The following is a 20,463-nucleotide window of genomic DNA, read 5'->3' as shown; positions in this document are numbered from 1 at the left end:
CATGGGGATACGCCAGGGGGCTTCAACGGCCTCTGCATTTGGGTGGGGGAGGCTATGAAACTGCTGCCATTGTTAAGGCTCAAGAGTTTTCACACACATCACTTCACACTTCAGGTCAGGTCAGTTCTGTCCTAGCAGCTTATTAGCCTTAGTTAATTTTGTTATATAAAGCTTATTAAATATCTTTGACTTTTTGGCTCCAAAAGTAGGTTCAGACTGGTAATGTTCACTCAGTTTTGTGTTGGATGGTATTTCCAGGTTTCCTCTGTGTTTCTTCTGCAGGTTTTTTGTTTGCTCTAAGTTTTTTGTCGACTGTCCTTGGTAGTTAGTATCCATTCAGGTCATTTAGTCAAATCATGGTTTTAGGTATGGAGTTTTGAGGATAGTGTCCCATAGAGGATAGTGTCCTGTATGTCCTTGTGGGGGAAACAAATCTATCTACATTTATCCAACTCTATTTATATGTTTTATATATTTCTATCTCTCTCTGCTCATGCTCTGTAATCTCATCATCCTCTCTCTCCCTCTCTTTCTCTCCCTCTCTTTCTCTCCCTCTCTCTAGCTCCCCCGGGTGTTTCGTCTGTGGAGCGGTCAGATACTCCAGACAGCATTGCGTCATCGTCGTCCGCCGCCCCCCAGCCACAGGCCCCCTACGCAGGGATGCAGCAGGGACCCCCAGCAGCCCTCGACGGTTAGGAACACGCACACAGTAACCATTACCACCATATCTCTGCATGAATGAATGTAGGAAAAGGTGGGGAGGGAGGTTATCAGTGTGGGCCATTGTAGCCATTGGGTGGTTTAGCCCCTCCAAATATCTGGGGTTAACTGGGAGGTCAGTTTGTGCTTTAAACTGATCTTAGGCCTGTGCCTCAGGGCAGCCTTAATCCATTTGATGTGTTGTGGTACACCTCTCTGGCGTGGCAGCTTTAGGGCCTGGGACAACACTACTTGAGCAAAAGGGCCCATCACAGAATGATGTTCCAGTCCCCTGCCCTGCCAATGGCATGTTGTTTTTTTGCTCTTATTTCCACGTTGTCCTCTACAGACATTTAGAACATTATGATTGTGTCACAGTGTCGCATCCCAATGATTTTCACTGCTCAGACTTGTCGTCAACCACAAATGGGGGGAATTGGTTGTCCTGCTTAATTGTTTGTGTCATGCTGTTGGACATTAAATCTAATGTAAATCACAACTGCCATCTTAGTAGGGTATTTATTCATGCCTCCATTTTAGTCTGGGATGGCTAAATATTACACTTGGATTGGCCAGTTCCCCAGTCCTGTTTTCAGTACAGTATTGTTACTCTGCATATCTACATGCTGATGTAGCTGTAACATACAGTGTATTCAGACCATAACCTTTCCCATACGTTACGTTACAGCCTTCTTCTAAAATAGATTAAATACATTCTTCCCCTCATCTACACACACTACATAATGACAAAACAAAAACAGATTTTTTTTATGTTTGCAAATTCCTAAAAAATATTTTATCTATTAATTATACGTATTCAAACCCTTTGCTATGATACTTGAAATTGAGCTCAGATGAATTCTGTTTACATTGATCATCTTTGAGATGTTTCTAAAACTTGATTGGATTCCACCAGTAATACATTTAATTGTTTGGACAAGATTTGGAAAGGCACACACCTGTCTATATAAGTTCCCACACTTGACAGTGCATGTCAGAGCAAAAACCAAGCCATGAGTTCGAAGGAATTGTCCGTAGACCTCCGAGACAGGATTGTGTCGAGGCACGTGTGACAGAATGGCGCCGGTGGGGGATAGCTGCCGTTTTACAGGCTCCTGACCAACGTTGCTTTTTTTTCACGTTGTTTGTAACAGTACATAATGTTGCTGCTGCTGTCTCTTATGACTGAAAAGAGCTTCTAGATATCAGAACAGTGTTTACTCACCTAGAGTTGGACGAAAATTTTCTCTTTAATGTGTCCGATGCGAAGGATATACTGCTACTCGGAGACCAGGCCCAAATCCCTGTCATAGTCACATGAAGAAAAGACAGAAATAAAGGAGGCTGGAGATCGGGGTGACTTGTGAGAATTTGTTGGCAAGTGAGTAACCCTCCTCAACCGTCCCTTCTATTGGCCAACATGCAATCACTGGAAAATAACTGGATGATCTCGGCTCGAGACTATCCTGCCAACTGTAATATCTTGTGTTTCACAGTCGTGGTGGAACAACAAGGATAATATACAGTTGGCTGGGTTTTCCGTGCATCGGCAGGACAGAACAGTTACGTCTGGTAAGACGAGGGGTGGAGGTGTGTATTTTTCAGTAACAGCCGGTGCGCAGTCTAATATTAAAGAGGTCTCTATGTATTGCTTGCCTGAGGTAGTGTGGTCTCCAGTTTATAATGAGGTACTCTATCTACCATTTTTCGGAGCCATCTATTTACCACCACAACCCAATGCTGGCATTAAGACCGCACTCAATGAGTTGTATAAGGCCATAAGCAAACAAGAAAATGCTCACCCAGAAGTGGTGCTCCTAGTGTCCGGGGACTTTAATGCAGGCAATTTTAAATCCTTTTTACCTCGTTTCTACCAGCAATGTCACATGTGCAACCAGAGGAAAAATAACTCTAGACCAGCTTTACTCCACACACAGATGCATACAAAACTCTCCCTCGCCCTCCATTTGGTAAATCTGACTATAACTCTATCCTCCTGACAACCGCTTACAAGCAAAAACTAAAGCAGGAAGTTCCAGTGACTCGCTCAATATGGGAGAGGTCAGATGACGCGGATGCTACGCTATAGGGCTGTTTTGCTAGCACAGACTGGAATATGTTCCGGGATTCATCCAATGGCATTGGAGTATGCCACCTCAGTCACCTTGCTCCATCAATACGTTCCTTGATGTCTTCGTCCCCACAGTGACTTTACCTACATATCCCAATCAGAAGCCATTGATTACAGGCAACATCTGCAACGAGTTAAACGGCTAGAGCGGCCGCTTTCAAGGAGTGGGACACTAATCCGGATGCTTCTAAGAAATCCTGCTATGCCCTCAGACGAACTATCAAACAGGCAAAGCGTCAGTACAGGACTAATATGGAATCCTACTACTACACCGGTTCTGACGCTTGTTGGTTGTGGCAGGTCTTGCAAACTATTACAGACTACAAATGGAAACCCAGCCACGAGCTGCCCAGTGACGCAAGCCTACCAGATGAGCTAAATGCCTTTTATGCTCGCTTCGAGGCATGCAACACTGAAGCATGCATGAGGGCACTAGCTGTTCCGGACGACTGTGTGATCACGCTCTCGATAACCTATGTGAGCAAGACCTTTAAACAGGTCAACATTCACAAGGCCGCGGGGGCCAGACGGATTACCAGTACGTGTACTCTGATCATGCGCTGATCAACTGGCAAGTGTCTTCACTGACCATTTTCAACCTGTCCCTGACTGAATCTGTAATACTTACATGCTTCAAGTACACCACCATACCCCATGTGCCCAAGAAAGTGAAGGTAAACTGCCTAATTGACTAACGCCCGTAGCACTCACTTCGATAGCCATGACGTTCTTTGAAATACGGCTCACATCAACACCATCATCCCCAAAACCCTAGACCCACTCCAATTTGCATACTGCCCCATCAGATCCACAGATGACGCAATCTCAATCACACTCCACGCTGTCCTTTCCCACCTGGACAAAAGAAACACCTATGGAAGAATGCTGTTCATTTACTACAGCTCAGTGTTCAACACCATAGTGACGACAAAGCTCATCACTAAGCTAAGGACCCTGGCACTAAACACCTCCCTTTGCAACTGGATCCTGGACTTCCTGACAGTCCACCCAGGCTCAACTGCAACACCATCATTAAGTTTGCTGATGACACAACAGTGGTAGGCCTGATCACGACAACGATGAGACAGCCTATAGGGAGGAAGTCCGAGACTTGGGTGGTGTGGTGCCAGGACAACAACCTATCACTCAACCTGAGCAAGACAAAGGAGATGATCGTGGACTGCAGGAAACGGAGGGCCAAACACGCTCCCATTCTCATTGACGGTACTGTAGTTGAGCGGGTCGAGAGTTTCAAATTCACCAAAACAGTCGCGAAGAGGGCATCTTTTTCCCCTCAGGAGACTGAAAAGATTTTGCATGGGTCTCCAGATCCTCAAAAAGTTCTACAGATGCACAATCAAGAGCATCCAGACCAGTTGCATAACCGCCTGGTATGGCAATCTGACCATATTGCTATTTTGTTTTTATTACATTTTTACTTTTGTTTATTTAGTAAATATTTTCTTAACCAACAATGCAGTTCGAGAAATTGAGTTATGGGCTTGTAAGGAAGCATTTCACGGTAAGGTTGTCGGACCTGCCTGGTGTGTTCCTTGTTCTTCATGATGCTCTCTGCGCTTTTAACGGACCTCTGAGACTATCACAGTGCAGGTGCATTTATACGGAGACTTGATTACACACAGGTGGATTGTATTTATCATCATTAGTCATTTAGGTCAACATTGGATCATTCAGAGATCCTCACTGAACTTCTGGAGAGAGTTTGCTGCACTGAAAGTAAAGGGGCTGAATAATTTTGCACGCCCAATTTTTCAGTTTTTGATTTGTTAAAAAAGTTTTCAATATCCAATAAATGTCGTTCCACTTCATGATTGTGTCCCACTTGTTGTTGATTCTTCACAAAAAAATACAGTTTTATATCTTTATGTTTGAAGCCTGAAATGTGGCAAAAGGTCGCAAAGTTCAAGGGGGCCTAATACTTTCGCAAGGCACTGTATGAAGTTATTTGCATTTTTACGAATTCTTTGAAAGACAGGGTCCTGAAAAAGGGACGTTTTGGTTTTTGCTGAGTTCACCAAGACCCTTCCTCGAGCTGGCCGCCCGGCCAAACTGAGAAATTTGGGGAGAAGGGCCTTTGTCAGGGAGGTGACCAAGAACCCGATGGTCACTCTAACATGGGTACAGAGTTCCTCTAAGGACAACCATCTCTGCAGCACTCCACCAATTAGGCCTTTATGGTAGTTTGGACAGATGGAAGCCACTCCTCATTACCCTATTTTTAAATGTTTTACTTTCGTTTATTTAGTAAATATTTTCTTAACTCTATTTCTTGAACTGCTTTGTTGGTTAAGGGCTTGTAACTAAGCATTTCACAGTAAGGTCTACTGATGTATTTGGCGCGTGTGATCAAATAAAATTAGATTTGCTTTGAGTAAAAGAAACATGACAGCCCGCTTGGAGTTTGCCAAAAGGGACGTAAAGACTCTCAGACCATGAGAAACAAGATTCTCTGGTCTGATTAAACCAAGATTGAACTCGTTGGCCTGAATGCCAAGCGTCATGTCTGGAGGAAACCTGGTTCCATCCCTGTGGTGAATCATGGTGGTGGCAGCATCATGCTGTGGGGATATTTTTCAGTGCCAGGGACTGGGAGACTGGTAAGAAGTACAGAAATACTTCATGAATACCTTCTCTCGACCTCTGACTGGGGCAAAGGTTCACCTTCCAACAGGACAACGATCCTAAGCACACAGCCAAGACAACGCAGGAGTGGCTTCGGGACAAGTCTCTGAATGTCCTTGAGAGGCTCACCTAGAGCCCAGACTTGAACCCGATTTAACATCTCCAGAGAGACCTGAAAATACCTGTGCAACCATCCAACCTGACAGAGCTTGAGATCATCTGCAGAGAAGGGGAGAAAATCCCGTAAATACAGGTGTGCCGAGCTTGTAGCGACATACCCAAGAAGACGCAAGGTTGTAATCGCTGCCAAACATGCTTCAACAAAGTACTAAGGGTCTGAATACTTATGTAAATGTCATTTTTCAGTTTTTATAATCTTTATAAATTTCCCTAAAAATCTGTTTTTGCTTGGTCATTTGTGGGGTATTGTGTGTAGATTGAGAAAGAATACAGAGCTTCAACTCTTGGACCTGCTGGGTATTCCCATAATGGTGGTGATCTGGAATGAACACAGAGCTTCAACTCTTGAACCCGCTGGGTATTCCCATAATGGTGGTGATCTGGAATGAACACAGCTTCAACTCTTGGTCCCGCTGTGTATTCCCATAATGGTGGTGATCTGGAATCAACAGAGCTTGAAAGTAACTCTCTTACCAGGTAACGAGGTGTGCTCTAGTTTTTGGCATCTCAGTATATGACACAGACAGACACAGGAAGGGAGGGGACAGAGGAACATGTTGTGAGTCAGTCTTATTATTAAGCTACCTCATTATTTTGGATGTGATGTTTTTTCATTGGCAGGCACGTCTTTTGGCTCTTCTGGCTCTCCGTAGCCGCCTCCATCCCTGGAGACGTCTCTGATTTCACCCAGAGAGACCCATAACCAGCTCACTGACAAAACCCCACCACAGGATCCAAACCACAGCTGGTACACGCACACGCATGGTAGGCTCGTTGAGCTGTGGCTTGAACACAGAGGAGCCATACCAGGGCCTCTAAACCGCACTTGGAACAAAGAGAGTGCGGTTCCACATGGTGTTGGTTTGACCGTGTTCCCCAGACCAGTTCTGTGGTTTTGGCTTGGGCAGGGTTCAGGCTTCTCCAAGGGGTTTGGGTTGAGTTTAACAGAGCCAAGACACCGCTAAGAGTCTAAAGTTAGTCATTCTTCCGTCAGTCGTACCCTTTATATTCCAGACCCCTGCACTTTGTGTTGGTTATTAGTTTTAGTTTGTCCATAAATGACTGTGCGGTCATATAACGGTCACTGGCTGTTACTAGGTTCAGTGTGACATCGCTGACTGTGTGGTTGGCTGGTTGTCTTCTGGAGTTCATAATCCTCATCTTTTCCTCCCTCTGCTCATCCGTTCCTCCCTCTCTCCCAGACTTCCAGGGAGGAGAGAGGCTCTGGGCTGCAGCTGTTGGCCAGACGGCTGAATCAGGCTGCAGGGACACGTTTTTCTCTATTCTAACGCTCTGGTGAGAGAGAGACCCCAAATGTTCCCTTAGTTCGGGAGTGTCCATAGGGTCTGTACAAAGACAATACATTGAAGACTGATCATCGTTGACCAGGAATAGTCTCAAAGGATCAGTGCACTCCTGCCAACATGTTGGGAATGAACACGTTGATTAAGGGTGTGGTGCCTTGACAATATGCACAGAGGACTTCTTCAGAAACGCAACGAGGACACAGATCATGTACTTTGGGGGTAGATAGATGGACCAGTCGTCACTCTCTCGTCTCTGTCAACATTTGGTTTGTGTTTACACGTAAACATGGAGCTAACAAGATCCATAAGCAGAAGATTTCTAGTGGCTGTCTCATTTACACTGACTGGACAAAACATTAAGAACACCTGCTCTTTCCATGACAGACTGAACAGGTGAATCCAGGTGAAATCCATGATCTCTTATTGATGTCACTTGTTAAATCCACTTCAATCAGTGTGATGATGAAGGGGAGGAGACGGGTTAATAAAGAAGGATTTTTAAGCCTTGAGACAATTGAGACATGGATTGTGTATGTGCCATTCAGAGGGTGACTGGGCAAGACAAAATATTTAAGTTCCTCTGAACGGGTTATGGTAGTAGGTGCCAGGCGCACCGGTTTGTGTCAAGAGCTGCTACGCTGCTGGGTTTTTATACACTCAACAGTTTCCCGTGTGTATCAAGAATGGGCCACCACCCAAAGGACATCTAACCAACTTGACACAACTGTGGGAATCATTGGAGTCAACATGGGCCACCTTGTAGAGTCCATGCCCTGACAAATTGAGGCTGTTCTGAGGGGAGGGGGGGTGCAACTCACTATTAGGAAGGTGTTTTGTACAGATGACGGTCAACCCTAGATAAGGAATGTTCTGTGTTTGTTTGTCTCTGAGTTTTAGCACACCTGTTCACCCACCACTGCACAGACGGTGTCTTTGATGCTTTATCAGATGGAATACCTCTCCAGCTTGAAAGTTGGCTGTCAGAAGTATTACAATGTGAACCTTTAATCCGTCTGTCTGCTTATTTCAAGACCTGGCATATGGGGGTGTAGTGAGAGACCCAATAGGCTGGAAGATACTCTTTTCATTATTTATCTTGAAAAAAAAGTATACTCAATCATTCCGCCATCATGAAAACAATGGAAAAATATAATGATTTATTGAAATAGCATGGGTGACCAAGAAAAACAAATTGATACAATTTAAGGCCAAGTGGCAAACAATGCAGGCACAAGGGATGGGGGTGTAAGCATGCTGGTCTAGTGCAAAGTCTAGGTCCAAAGGGTTTTTAACAGCTTCTAACCCCAAGCCATTAGACTCCTGAACAGCAAATCAAATGGCAAACTGGACTGTTTGCATTGAACCACCCCCATTTTTACACTGCTGCTACTCTCTGCTTATTATCTATGCATAGTCACTTTACCTCTACGTTACCTCGACTAACCTGTGCCCTTCACACATCGACTCTCTACCGGTACCCCCTGTATATAGTCTCACTACTGTTATTTTATCGTTGCTCTTTCATTATTTATTTTAGTGAAGACTTTTATCACTTTTTCTTGACTGCATTGTTGGTTAAGGGATTATAAGTAAGCATTTCACTGTACCTGTTGTATTCGGTGCATGTGACAAATTATTTGATTTTAACTCGCCCCTGCAGGTCCATGTGCTCAACATCCATAGAGTACCACTCTACCTCACACATGAAGCAGTGCTGGCGCTTGTCATCTCCCGTCTGGACTACTGCAACTCGCTGTTGGCTGGGCTCCCCGCTTGTGCCATCAAACCCCTGCACCTTATCCAGAACACTGCAACCCACCTGGTGTTCAACCTTCCCAAGTTCTCCCATGTCACCCATCTCCTCCGCACACTCCACTGGCTTCCAGTTCAACCTTCCCAAGTTCTCCCATGTCACCCATCTCCTCTGCACACTCCACTGGCTTCCAGTTCAACCTTGCATCCACAAAAGACCATGGTACTTGCCTTCGGAGCAGCGAGAAGGACTGCCTACCTTCAGGCTCTGTTAAAACCCTACACCCCAAACTGAGCACTCCGTTCTGCCACCTCTTGGCACTCCCACCGCTATGGGAGAGCAGGTCCCGCTCAGCCCAGTCCAAGCTCTCCTCCGTCCTGGCACCCCAATGGTGGAAACAGCTTCACTCTGAAGCTTGGACAGCAACCTCCCTGCCCATCTTCAAAACCATTTGGAACTCTGCCTCTTCAAGGAGTATCTTAAATAATCCCACAGTACCCCCCTTGCACAACCTCCTCAGCCTCCCACACACACAAAGAAATCGACTTTTGTGTACTCGCACTTGACCCCCCCCCTTACTGGTTCTGACTTTGCTGATACCTGCTTTATTGAGGAAAATGTACTTACTATGACTGTGTGTGGTTGTTCCACCTAGCTATCTTAAGGTGAATGCACTAACTGATAAGAGCATTTGCTAAATAACTAACGTAAATGTAATACAAGCCATATTATTTTGTTTCCTTTCTGAAAACATCCCTAATAGGCTTGAGAACTACAGTGAAGCAATAACATTCCAGATAATTTTTCCAGCTCTGTTTTGTGTTCAGCTGAAGGGATGTGCAGGCAGCCGGTCTCTCTCCATAGAGCCGCAGTGATTTCTCTGTCCTCTGGGACTTACATTTACTGATCAGAGATGAATTCTTCTGGCCAATGAGGCCTGACGGCAGCTCCATCCACCCCTCTATCGGATTACATAACACACATGATGGATAGCAGACAGGAAACCAAGACGGAGAGAAAGTCAGCACCTACATGCTCGCGAGCGCACACACACACACATTCACACACACACACATTCACACACACACTTTGTGATTCTCACTCGAGCACCATGGTGCTCACATTACAGGGGTTAACAGTGGGCTTACAGCTGATTCATAGATGCAGTCCTATAGATCAGTATGTCTGGTTTCATTGTATAGACTTTTCACAATTTGGGGCAAGATGGTAGCCTAGTGGCTAGGGCGTTGGGCCTTGTCAGCTTTTTACCTTGTCAGCTTGGGAATCGAATCCCCGAGCTGACTATGTAAAAATCTGTCGTTCTGCCCCTGAACAAGGCAGTTAACCCACTGTTCCCCAGTAGGCCGTCATTGTAAATAAGAATTTGCTCTTAACTGACTTGCCTAGTTACATTTTTGTAAATGTTTGAATCATGTTAGATGAGTGATCACCAATGGTGGAGGAATGAAACATGGTTCTTTCATCTGGTCCAGACTTGGGTCAAAATGTATTTGTACTTAATGTACCTGAATTATTTGAAAGATAACAAATAGCATTTCAACCCAGACACGGACCTACAGTATGGATCTGGGTTATGATCTGGGCCTGGGAGTGTATAAGATGGCTTCATGTGTCTGTGTGGCACCCTGTCTGTCTGTAGTAGACGGTCTAATTAGTTCCCCAGTCCACTGCAGCTCAGACCCTTGTTTTTTTTGTTTTTTTAAATCTTCCTCTGACTTTGAGAAAGTTTGTCCCCTGCAGGTTTTGGGTCAGTTTTATTCGTGCACATTTGTGCCCCAGCTGTTTGGACCTGTGTTTGTGTGTGCATTGTCTGTGTATCTTTCAGCCACTGCGTGTGTGTGTGTGTGTTTGGATTGAACTACCACTTCAGTGAGTGTTTAATCAGCCTAGTGATAGCCTAGCACAAATGTCCCTGCAGAACTTGTTAGAATTATGTCTAGTCCCTTTTCCGTCACAAAGGAGTTCCATAGGGCTCTGTTACGGGCACTCTGAGTGGAAAATCAACGCTCTGCTTTAACTGGCACATGAAAAAACAGTGAACTTTAGCAAAAATAAAAGCATTGGTAAGGCAGCTGTGCCAGACAACCTCATGTTAATCAGCTTTGACCTGCGCAGAAGCAACCATCAAATCAATTTAGCAGATGTTATTGCGGGTGTAGCGAAATGCTTGTGTTCCTAGCTCCAACAGTGCAGTAATATCTAACCATACACAACAATACACACCAATCTAAAAGTAAAAGAATGGAATATTCATTGCCTGTCGCAAAAAGTTTGAGGTCTTTGAAGCTCGGCGGTCCAGTCCGGTCCACATTGTGAGAGCACACTACGTGTTTTGTGTTTTTAAACTTCTAGTTTTTATTTTCAGACACTCTTAACCACACTCCTCAGTCCATGGTATTGAGCCGACTTTCCAGTCTAGACTTTTAAATGTGACATGGACCCGAGAAAGAGACACACACACACACACACACAGACCTGTGAGGTTATGGCTAATTAAAGTTGGGAGGGAAGTGTCTTGTCTACTGACACAGACAGACCTGTTTAGACAGATGGCACCCGCTCTGACCCAACACGTCTATCCAAATAAAAGTGTGTGTGTGTGTGTGCGTGTTTAGCTTGGAGCTGTTCAGATGACTGTAATGTGCCATAGAGAGTGTCTAGGCGCAGGGCTTTGAAGAACCAGTCCTGTTTTATTTTAGTGCTCGGTGCTGTTTGCATTAAGACGATCCTGTCTGGTTCCATCCAGACACCCAGGTGTGTGTGTCTGTCATACTGATCTCCTCCATCTCTCTTCTCCAGGTCAGATGTACCAGCAGTACCAGTCTCCAGGTGGATACCCTCCCCAGCAGCCAGCACCGCAGCAGCAGTATGGCATGCAGTACCCTGGTAAGACAGTGACACTTTCCCTCAGAAAAGGTCCAAGAAGGACATGCTGATCTTATAACAATGGCCCAGACTTTCACAGGAATGATGCTATGAATGTGAAATCGATTACAATCCAAAGTTATACTGTACTTCTCCCCCCAACTCTCTCTCACTCAGCAGGATGCACCCCCCAGCCCAGCACCCCTCAGCTTCAACAGCAGCAGTTCCAGAACTACCCTGCCCCCACCTCCCAGGCCCCCGCCCCCAGCCAGGGCCCAGCCCCCGGCTTTCAGGGAGGCCAACAGCAGGCCGCTCCACCCCAGGGTCCCCAGCAGTACCCCCCAGGTGCCTTCCCTCCCCAAAACTACACCTCCCAGGCCAACCAGCCTGCCAACTATAGCCTACCCCCCACCTCCCAGTCTGGCCAGGGTTACCAGGCCCGTCCCAGCTACACTCCTCCCCCCGGTAGCAACGTTACCCCCCCTCCTGGGGCGTCCAACCCCTATGCCCGCAACCGGCCCCCCTTCGGCTCGGGCTATGCCCAGCCTGGCCCTGGGTACCGGTAAAAGAGAAGGAATGGAAAACGTTATCCACCCACCCCTCCACTTTGTGTCCTGGCTGGCTCTGTTTGGCCTGGGTAACGGTAAACATGGTCTGCTAATCTGTCCATATGTCCTTCTGTCAGTCCTCAGTCACTGATGAGTCCATATCCAAAACAAAGTACATCCCATCTGATCGTCTGTGTTCTGTCTCGACCCCACCACCACACACACACCCATGTGTTATTGTCTGTGTTCTGTCTCGACCCCACTACCACACATACACACCCATGTTATTGTCTGTCTCGACCCCACCACATACACAAACCCATGTTATTGTCTGTGTTCTCTCTCGACCCCACCACCACACAAACACACCCATGTTATTGTCTGTCTCGACACCACCACCACACACCAAACCCATGTTATTGTCTGTGTTCTGTCTCGACCACACAAACACACCCATGTTATTGTCTGTGTTCTGTCTCGACCACACAAACACACCCATGTTATTGTCTGTGTTCTGTCTCGACCCCACCACCACACACACACACACCCATGTGTTGTTGTCTGTGTTCTGTCTCGACCACACAAACACACCCATGTTATTGTCTGTGTTCTGTCTCGACCCCACCACCACACACACACACACCCATGTGTTATTGTCTGTGTTCTGTCTCGACCACACAAACACACCCATGTTATTGTCTGTGTTCTGTCTCGACCACACAAACACACCCATGTTATTGTCTGTGTTCTGTCTCGACCACACAAACACACCAATGTGTTATGGCCCTGTTATTTGTCATTTAATGTTCCCTACCCACACCCTATGTGTCTGTCATCAGGGTGGGCTCAATTTGAATTGAAGGCAGTCAATTCAGGAAGTTAACTCAAATGTACAATTCAAAAATAAAAAAGGGCATTTTCAATGACTTCTCAATAAACTGAAAAGTCAGTTATTTATTTCAAAATGTTTTTAAATGTTTTAATTTCTAATTGTCAGTTCAAATAGTGCTCAACACTGATGAACATGTCGTCAGTCTGTAAGCACACTCAGCTGGGAGAACAAAACAGGCTGAAATATGAAGGCTGTCTTATTATCATCATCATCATCCGACTTTATCTTGCTAGTCTGACAGCTGTAAATGCACCTGTATCCGCTGGTCAACAGATGATGTTGATTCATATTGCATTTAACTGATCTTTTGAGGATATAGTTTGCTGAGTGTCAACAGATGCTTCTATGAAAATGGTGTTCATCCCCTTTTTTTAAAATACTTTTTTTACAACTCGTTTTCATCAACGCCATGTTGGTATTATGTCGTGTCATGGAATCTGCCCCTCGCTTGAGTACAATATGGGAGGTGTAGTTTTGACCTTCCAGAAGGGTCCTACCATGTTTAGCCTCTTAGATCACCTCCTTATGGTTTATCACTCTCTCTTTCTCTTATTTTTTTCCTCAATGGTTTGTATTAATATATCAGTCAGATTTTCCACCTTGAAGTGTCATTTAGTTTGTTTAAACTGTAACATTTTTTTCTAAAACCTAATAAAGGTTTTGAAACCTTGGTAGTCTGTCATTGTTTTGATTCTTTGTCTCCCTCACTCCTTCCCTCACACTGTGGTTTGTGAGTTCACGGCTCCGTGTTGAGCTTGGCTTCCGAGAGCCTTTCGTATCCCACCAGAGTGGATTTGGAAAAGTGTGGTAATGCTGCTGTTGCTGTTTGTTTTCCTAATCGGGCGTTGTGGTTGGCTGGGATGTGTGGTGAGGGAGTGTGTGGTAGGTCCCTCAGCTCTGCCTGTCTAGAGTCAGAACTAATGGAGAAATGAGTGAAACGGGGCATGTGTTGTTGATTTGTGTGGGTGTGTGTGTGTGACATATGAACACACACTTTCATATGTGCACAATGCATTTACAACCAATTTGAGTCGTAGAAGTAGTAAAAACAGAACCATACTTAAGGATTTATTGTTGAAAATAGATACAGAAATGGTTGTACATATCTGGAACAATCTATAAACACTTTTCCCCAAAAAATTGTGTTGAAAATACAACTGCAGCCATTTGTGAGCAACTGTACAAAATGTTAAATGTAATCTTTGTTTGTTTCCACACTAAAAGAAGCCTTTATGTACATGTTATATAATATTTAAACTCAGACGAACAGGTTGTGCTAACAAAACTGTAGAAAACATTCCAAGGCTAAAAACAAAGAGTTTCGTCAGTGAGGGGAAATGTTCTGAATGTTGTAGGTAGAAATGTAACGTATAGAACTGACAATTCCTCATCCTACAAACCCAATACATTACATCTGAACATTCTGCAATGGTGCACCCCACTGAACATGCCCCAGAGGTGGACAATTGTGGTCACTTGCAATGAGCTTAGGACCACATCCACATAACGGATTCCTGTCAATCATTCTCCAAATTGAGATGAGTTGAAGTTAGAAAATTGAAGATGAAAGAACAAAGCATATCCTTATGCTGTTCATTCCAACTGAGTGAATCCCAGTATCTGATGATTTTATCTCTACTTAATATTTTGGACATTCATTGGCTAAAGAACCCATTCAGGTGTTTTCCAAGTGATTAACACACTTCTAGTCCGTGGAACCGCCTTGCTTTGTAAACTTAATGTTGAGACTTGATAGTAGTTCAGAAATATTGTTCTTTCACATCATATACAGTGCCTTGCGAAAGTATTCGGCCCCCTTGAACTTTGCGACCTTTTGCCACATTTCAGGCTTCAAACATAAAGATATAAAACTGTATTTTTTTGTGAAGAATCAACAACAAGTGGGACACAATCATGAAGTGGAACGATATTTATTGGATATTGAAAACTTTTTAAACAAATCAAAAACTGAAAAATTGGGCGTGCAAAATTAATCAGCCCCTTTACTTTCAGTGCAGCAAACTCTCTCCAGAAGTTCAGTGAGGATCTCTGAATGATCCAATGTTGACCTAAATGACTAATGATGATAAATACAATCCACCTGTGTGTAATCAAGTCTCCGTATAAATGCACCTGCACTGTGATAGTCTCAGAGGTCCGTTAAAAGCGCAGAGAGCATCATGAAGAACAAGGAACACACCAGGCAGGTCCGAGATACTGTTGTGAAGAAGTTTAAAGCCGGATTTGGATACAAAAAGATTTCCCAAGCTTTAAACATCCCAAGGAGCACTGTGCAAGCGATAATATTGAAATGGAAGGAGTATCAGACCACTGCAAATCTACCAAGACCTGGCCGTCCCTCTAAACTTTCAGCTCATACAAGGAGAAGACTGATCAGAGATGCAGCCAAGAAGCCCATGATCACTCTGGATGAACTGCAGAGATCTACAGCTGAGGTGGGAGACTCTGTCCATAGGACAACAATCAGTCGTATATTGCACAAATCTGGCCTTTATGAAAGAGTGGCAAGAAGAAAGACATTTCTTAAAGATATCCATAAAAAGTGTCGTTTAAAGTTTGCCACAAGCCACCTGGGAGACACACCAAACATGTGGAAGAAGGTGCTCTGGTCAGATGAAACCAAAATTGAACTTTTTGGCAACAATGCAAAACGTTATGTTTGGCTTAAAAGCAACACAGCTGAACACACCATCCCCACTGTCAAACATGGTGGTGGCAGCATCATGGTTTGGGCCTGCTTTTCTTCAGCAGGGACAGGGAAGATGGTTAAAATTGATGGGAAGATGGATGGAGCCAAATACAGGACCATTCTGGAAGAAAACCTGATGGAGTCTGCAAAAGACCTGAGACTGGGACGGAGATTTGTCTTCCAACAAGACAATGATCCAAAACATAAAGCAAAATCTACAATGGAATGGTTCAAAAATAAACATATCCAGGTGTTAGAATGGCCAAGTCAAAGTCCAGACCTGAATCCAATCGAGAATCTGTGGAAAGAACTGAAAACTGCTGTTCACAAATGCTCTCCATCCAACCTCATTGAGCTCGAGCTGTTTTGCAAGGAGGAATGGGAAAAAATGTCAGTCTCTCGATGTGCAAAACTGATAGAGACATACCCCAAGCGACTTACAGCTGTAATCGCAGCAAAAGGTGGCGCTACAAAGTATTAACTTAAGGGGGCTGAATAATTTTGCACGCCCAATTTTTCAGTTTTTGATTTGTTAAAAAAGTTTGAAATATCCAATAAATGTCGTTCCACTTCTTGATTGTGTCCCACTTGTTGTTGATTCTTCACAAAAAAATACAGTTTTATATCTTTATGTTTGAAGCCTGAAATGTGGCAAAAGGTCGCAAAGTTCAAGGGGGCCGAATACTTTCGCAAGGCACTGTACATATTTAATACTTTCATATTGTGCAAACCGCAACTGTTAATCCCACAGGACCAATCAAGAAAGGGTATTGAGTATAGACAGTATCTGTATGAGTGAAAACTAATGCTTTTGTAGCAACCCTTTTAACAGACTGGCCAATAGAAACCACAAGGTACATGAATAACAACTGCTTGATAAATAAAACCATACACATTATTACATTTTTAGGGAGCCAGCTTCCCAACAGTTTCCGGTGTTCATATTTAATGAAGCACTCTGAAAAACCTTTTACCAACTTCTCTTCCTTGTTTACAGGTTGAGTATTTTCTCATGTTGTCGTGATTGATAAATAGTGAGATGAGATTTAAGGAGATATGACAAATGTGCCTAACAGAGTTCGTGACAAGTATGGTCCTGTACACTTTTATACAATGGAATGTGGGCTGTTGCCATCTGACAAATAGATAGTCAGAAAGGTGCATCTCCATGGTAACAGAGAAGCCCACCTCCCCTCAGGCCGCCTCAGTCCTCCTTTCAGCCTGGTAAAATAATCCCTCTTTCAGTCAGGCATCTTCCTGGCCACCTCCTTGGTGGAGGGGTCTTACCATTTCCCAGGTATGGGTGTTCCGCACTCGTACCAGCCGACATAGGTGGCATGCGAGTTCCCTCCGATCTGGCCGAAGTTGACCGGTTCCTGACGCATAGCCCGGTAGAAACCTGAGACATTAGAGCAAAAGGATAATGAGAACCTTTCTTTTAAAAATGGTTTGGGATGTGAATGGTCTTAACATAGTCTAGAGATCATTGTTTCCCATAGTTAACCCTGAAACAGAAATCTTTAGTAATTGAAAAGTGAACAAGAAACCATGGTCATGGACACCTGTACAAGTGGTTCTCTGCCACTGATCTTTCTAATGGGTCCCAGTTGATGGTACTCTACCTGATCGGCTGGGAAGCTGGTCGGCCAGTAGCTGGCTGCCTGTTCGTCCGTCCAGGAAAGAATCTACAAACTGGCAGTGGTCCTCCCCATGACCAGTCTGGTCCCCGATGTTGTAGAACTTGCCTGCACAGGGTCAAAGGTTATGGCTCTGTATGATGATATAGGTTAAATAATGTTGTTTGAGATTATATAATTTTAGTTAGTTACACCTCGTTCAGAATTCCATTGTATCCTTTACAATGTACGTATGTACACAAGTCCTTTATAGTACGTACACAGAGACAAGGCAATATAAACAGAGTAAAACATAGACATACACTGAGTGTACAAAACATTAGGGACACCTTCCTAATATTAAGTTGTCCCCCTTTTTGCCCTCAGAACAGCCTCAAGTCATCGGGGCATGGACTCTACAAGGTGTCAAAAGTGTTATTCAGGGATGCTGGCCCATGTTGACTCCAATGCTTCCCACAGTTGTGTCAAGTTGGTTGGATGTCCTTTAGGTGGTGGACCATTTTTAATATACTAACAGGAAACTGTTGAGCATGAAAAACTCAGCAATTTAGCAGTTCTTGACAAATCCGGTGCGCCTGGCACCTACTACCATACTCCGTTCAAAGGCACTTAAATATTTTGTCTTGTCAATTCACCCTCTGAATGGCACACATACACAATCCATGTCTCAATTGTCTCAAGGCTTAAAATGCTTCTTTAACCTGTCTCCTCCCCTTAATCTACACTGATTGAAGTGTAGATTAAGTGACATCAATAAGAGATCATACACCCTTTGAAAAAGGGTTCAAAAGGGTTCTGTGGCTGTCCCCATAGGAGAACCCTTTTTGGTTCCAGATAGAACTCTTTTGGTTTCCATGTAGAACCCTCTGTGGAAAGGGTTTTACATGGAACGCAAAAGGGGTTCTTCAAAGGGTTGTCTTATGGGGACAGCGAAAGAACCCTTTTTAGTTCTAGATAACACCTTTTTTCTAAGAGTGGAGCATTCACCTGGATTCACCTATGTCATGGAAAGAGCAGGTGTTCTTAATGTTTTGTACACTCAGTGTATACTGTGACTTCGGAAACTATTCAGACCCCTTGACTTTTTCCACATTTTGTTTGTTACAGCCTTAATCTAAAATTGATTAAATAAAACTGTTTCCTCAGCAATCTACAAACAATACCCCAAAATGACGAAGCGAAAACAGGTTTTTAAACATTTTTGCAAATGTATTTACTGTAAAAATAACAGAAATACCTTATTCACATAAGTATTCAGACCCTTTGCTATGAGAATCGAAATTGAGCTCAGGTGCATTCTGTTTCCATTGATCATCCTTCAGATGTTTCTACAACTTGATTGGAGTCCACTTGTGGTAAATTCAATTGATTGGACATAATTTAGATAGGCACACACCTGTCTATATTAGGTCCCACAGTTGACAGTGCATGTCAGAGCAAAAACCAAGCCATGAGGTCGAAGAAAATTTCCGTAGAGCTCTGAGACAGGATTGTGTCGAGGCATACACCTGGGGAAGGCTACCAAAACATTTATGCAGCATTGAATGTCCCCAAGAATACAGTGGCCTCCATAATTATTAAATGGAAGAAGTTTAGAACCACCAAGACTCTTCCTAGAGCTGGGTGCCAGGCCAAACTGAGTAATCAGGGGAGAAGGGCCTTGGTCAGGGAGGTGACCACAAACCCGATGGTCAGTCTGACAGAGCTCTAGAGTTGCTCTGTGGAGATGGGAGGACAACCATCTCTGCAGCACTCCACCAATTGGGCCTTAATGGTAGAGTGCCAGAATGCTAAGTGTCACGTCTGGAGGAAACCTGGCGCCATCCCTACAATGAAGCATGGTGGTGGCAGCATCATGCTTTGGGGATGTTTTTCAGCAGCATGGGCTGGGAGACTAGACTGGATCGAGGGAAAGATGAACAGAGGAAAGTACAGAGGTCCTTGATGAAAACCTCGTCCTGGACCTCAGACTGGGGTGAAGATTTACCTTCCAACAGGACAACAACCCTAAGCACACAGCCAAGACAACGCAGAGTGGCTTCGGGACAAGTCTCTGAATGTCCTTGAGTGGTCCAGCCAGAGCCCAGACTTGAACCCGATCGAACAATTCTCGAGAGATCTGAAAATAGCCGTGCAGCAACGCTCCCTATCCAACCTGACAGAGATTGAGAGGATCTGCAGAGAAGAATGCGATAAACTCCTCCAATTACAGGTGTGCCAAGCTTGTAGTGTCCTACCCAAGAAGACTCGAGGCTGTAATCGCTGCCAAGAGTGATTCAACAAAGTACTGAGTAAACGGTCTGAATACTTTTATATTTTTAATAAATGTGGAAACATTTCTACAAACAAGTTTTTGCTTGGTCATTATGGGCCATTGTGTGTAGATTGATGAGAAAAAAACAGTTTAATCAATTTTAGAATAAGGCTGTCTCACCAGGGTTGGGTAGGTTACTTTCTAAATGTAATCCATTACAGTTACTAGTTACCTGTCCAAAATTCTAATCAGTAACGTTACTTTTGGATTACCCAAACACAGTAACATAATCTGATTACATTCAGTTACGTTTAGATTACTTTCCCCTTAAGAGGCATTAGAAGAAGACAAAAATGTATGTTACCAATTGAACCACATCTATTGAGTTATGCTGCAATGTTAAAGTTTACATAGCTGGCCACATGTGGATGTTACATTTGACTTTGTGCGTTGTTTGTGTAGCCTTCTTCTAACCCATCGCTTCCTACTACATATAATAATACGTTAAACTTTGGTTTTTAATGTAAAGATATAATTTAATCAGAATTCCAGTCATTCCAATAAATGTTATACCCCTTGATCTTCAAGAAAGGACTTGGAAATATGGAAGTATAGATTAGCCAAATTGTTTTACCTGAGCATGACCCCAAAACTAAGGACTTATTAGCCAGCTCTACGCTGTTATTTATGATTTTGTTGTCATGGAGGACTGATGGATTCGAGTTGAAAAATAAATGCTGTGCTCATGGAGTGGCATGCTTTGAGCACTACTGAAATGTGCTATTTACATGTGAAAAATGAATGCCATATGCTGCAATTGCTA

At 44.0% G+C, this 20,463-nt stretch overlaps 2 protein-coding genes across 7 annotated transcripts in view; one reads left to right on the top strand and one right to left on the bottom strand.

Moving 5' to 3' along the window:
- The window catches only part of LOC139404550 (protein TFG-like), a 29,962-nt gene extending 16,246 nt beyond the window's left edge, over window positions 1-13,716 (top strand). For 3 of the 4 annotated variants that reach the window (XM_071147253.1, XM_071147261.1, XM_071147262.1), the window contains 3 exons: window positions 562-691; window positions 11,534-11,620; window positions 11,777-13,716. In XM_071147253.1, the coding sequence (XP_071003354.1) occupies window positions 562-691; window positions 11,534-11,620; window positions 11,777-12,165 (606 nt within the window). In that variant the 3' untranslated portion in view covers window positions 12,166-13,716. The remainder of the gene's footprint in view (window positions 1-561; window positions 692-11,533; window positions 11,621-11,776) is intronic. The other variant, XM_071147263.1, reaches the window with a different exon arrangement.
- A 366-nt stretch (window positions 13,717-14,082) lies between these two features.
- Window positions 14,083-20,463, bottom strand: part of LOC139404591 (target of Nesh-SH3-like) — a 49,835-nt gene continuing 43,454 nt past the window's right edge. For all 3 annotated transcript variants that reach the window (XM_071147264.1, XM_071147266.1, XM_071147265.1), the window contains 2 exons: window positions 17,372-17,494; window positions 14,083-17,148 (listed from right to left, as the gene is read on the bottom strand). In XM_071147264.1, the coding sequence (XP_071003365.1) occupies window positions 17,033-17,148; window positions 17,372-17,494 (239 nt within the window). In that variant the 3' untranslated portion in view covers window positions 14,083-17,032. The remainder of the gene's footprint in view (window positions 17,149-17,371; window positions 17,495-20,463) is intronic.

The sequence above is a fragment of the Oncorhynchus clarkii genome, chromosome 3, assembly GCF_045791955.1.
Source record: "Oncorhynchus clarkii lewisi isolate Uvic-CL-2024 chromosome 3, UVic_Ocla_1.0, whole genome shotgun sequence".
In the NCBI taxonomy this organism is placed as follows: Eukaryota; Metazoa; Chordata; class Actinopteri; order Salmoniformes; family Salmonidae; genus Oncorhynchus; species Oncorhynchus clarkii.
Note: the sequence above shows the minus strand (reverse complement) of the source record. Positions and strands in the feature narration are given on the sequence as shown.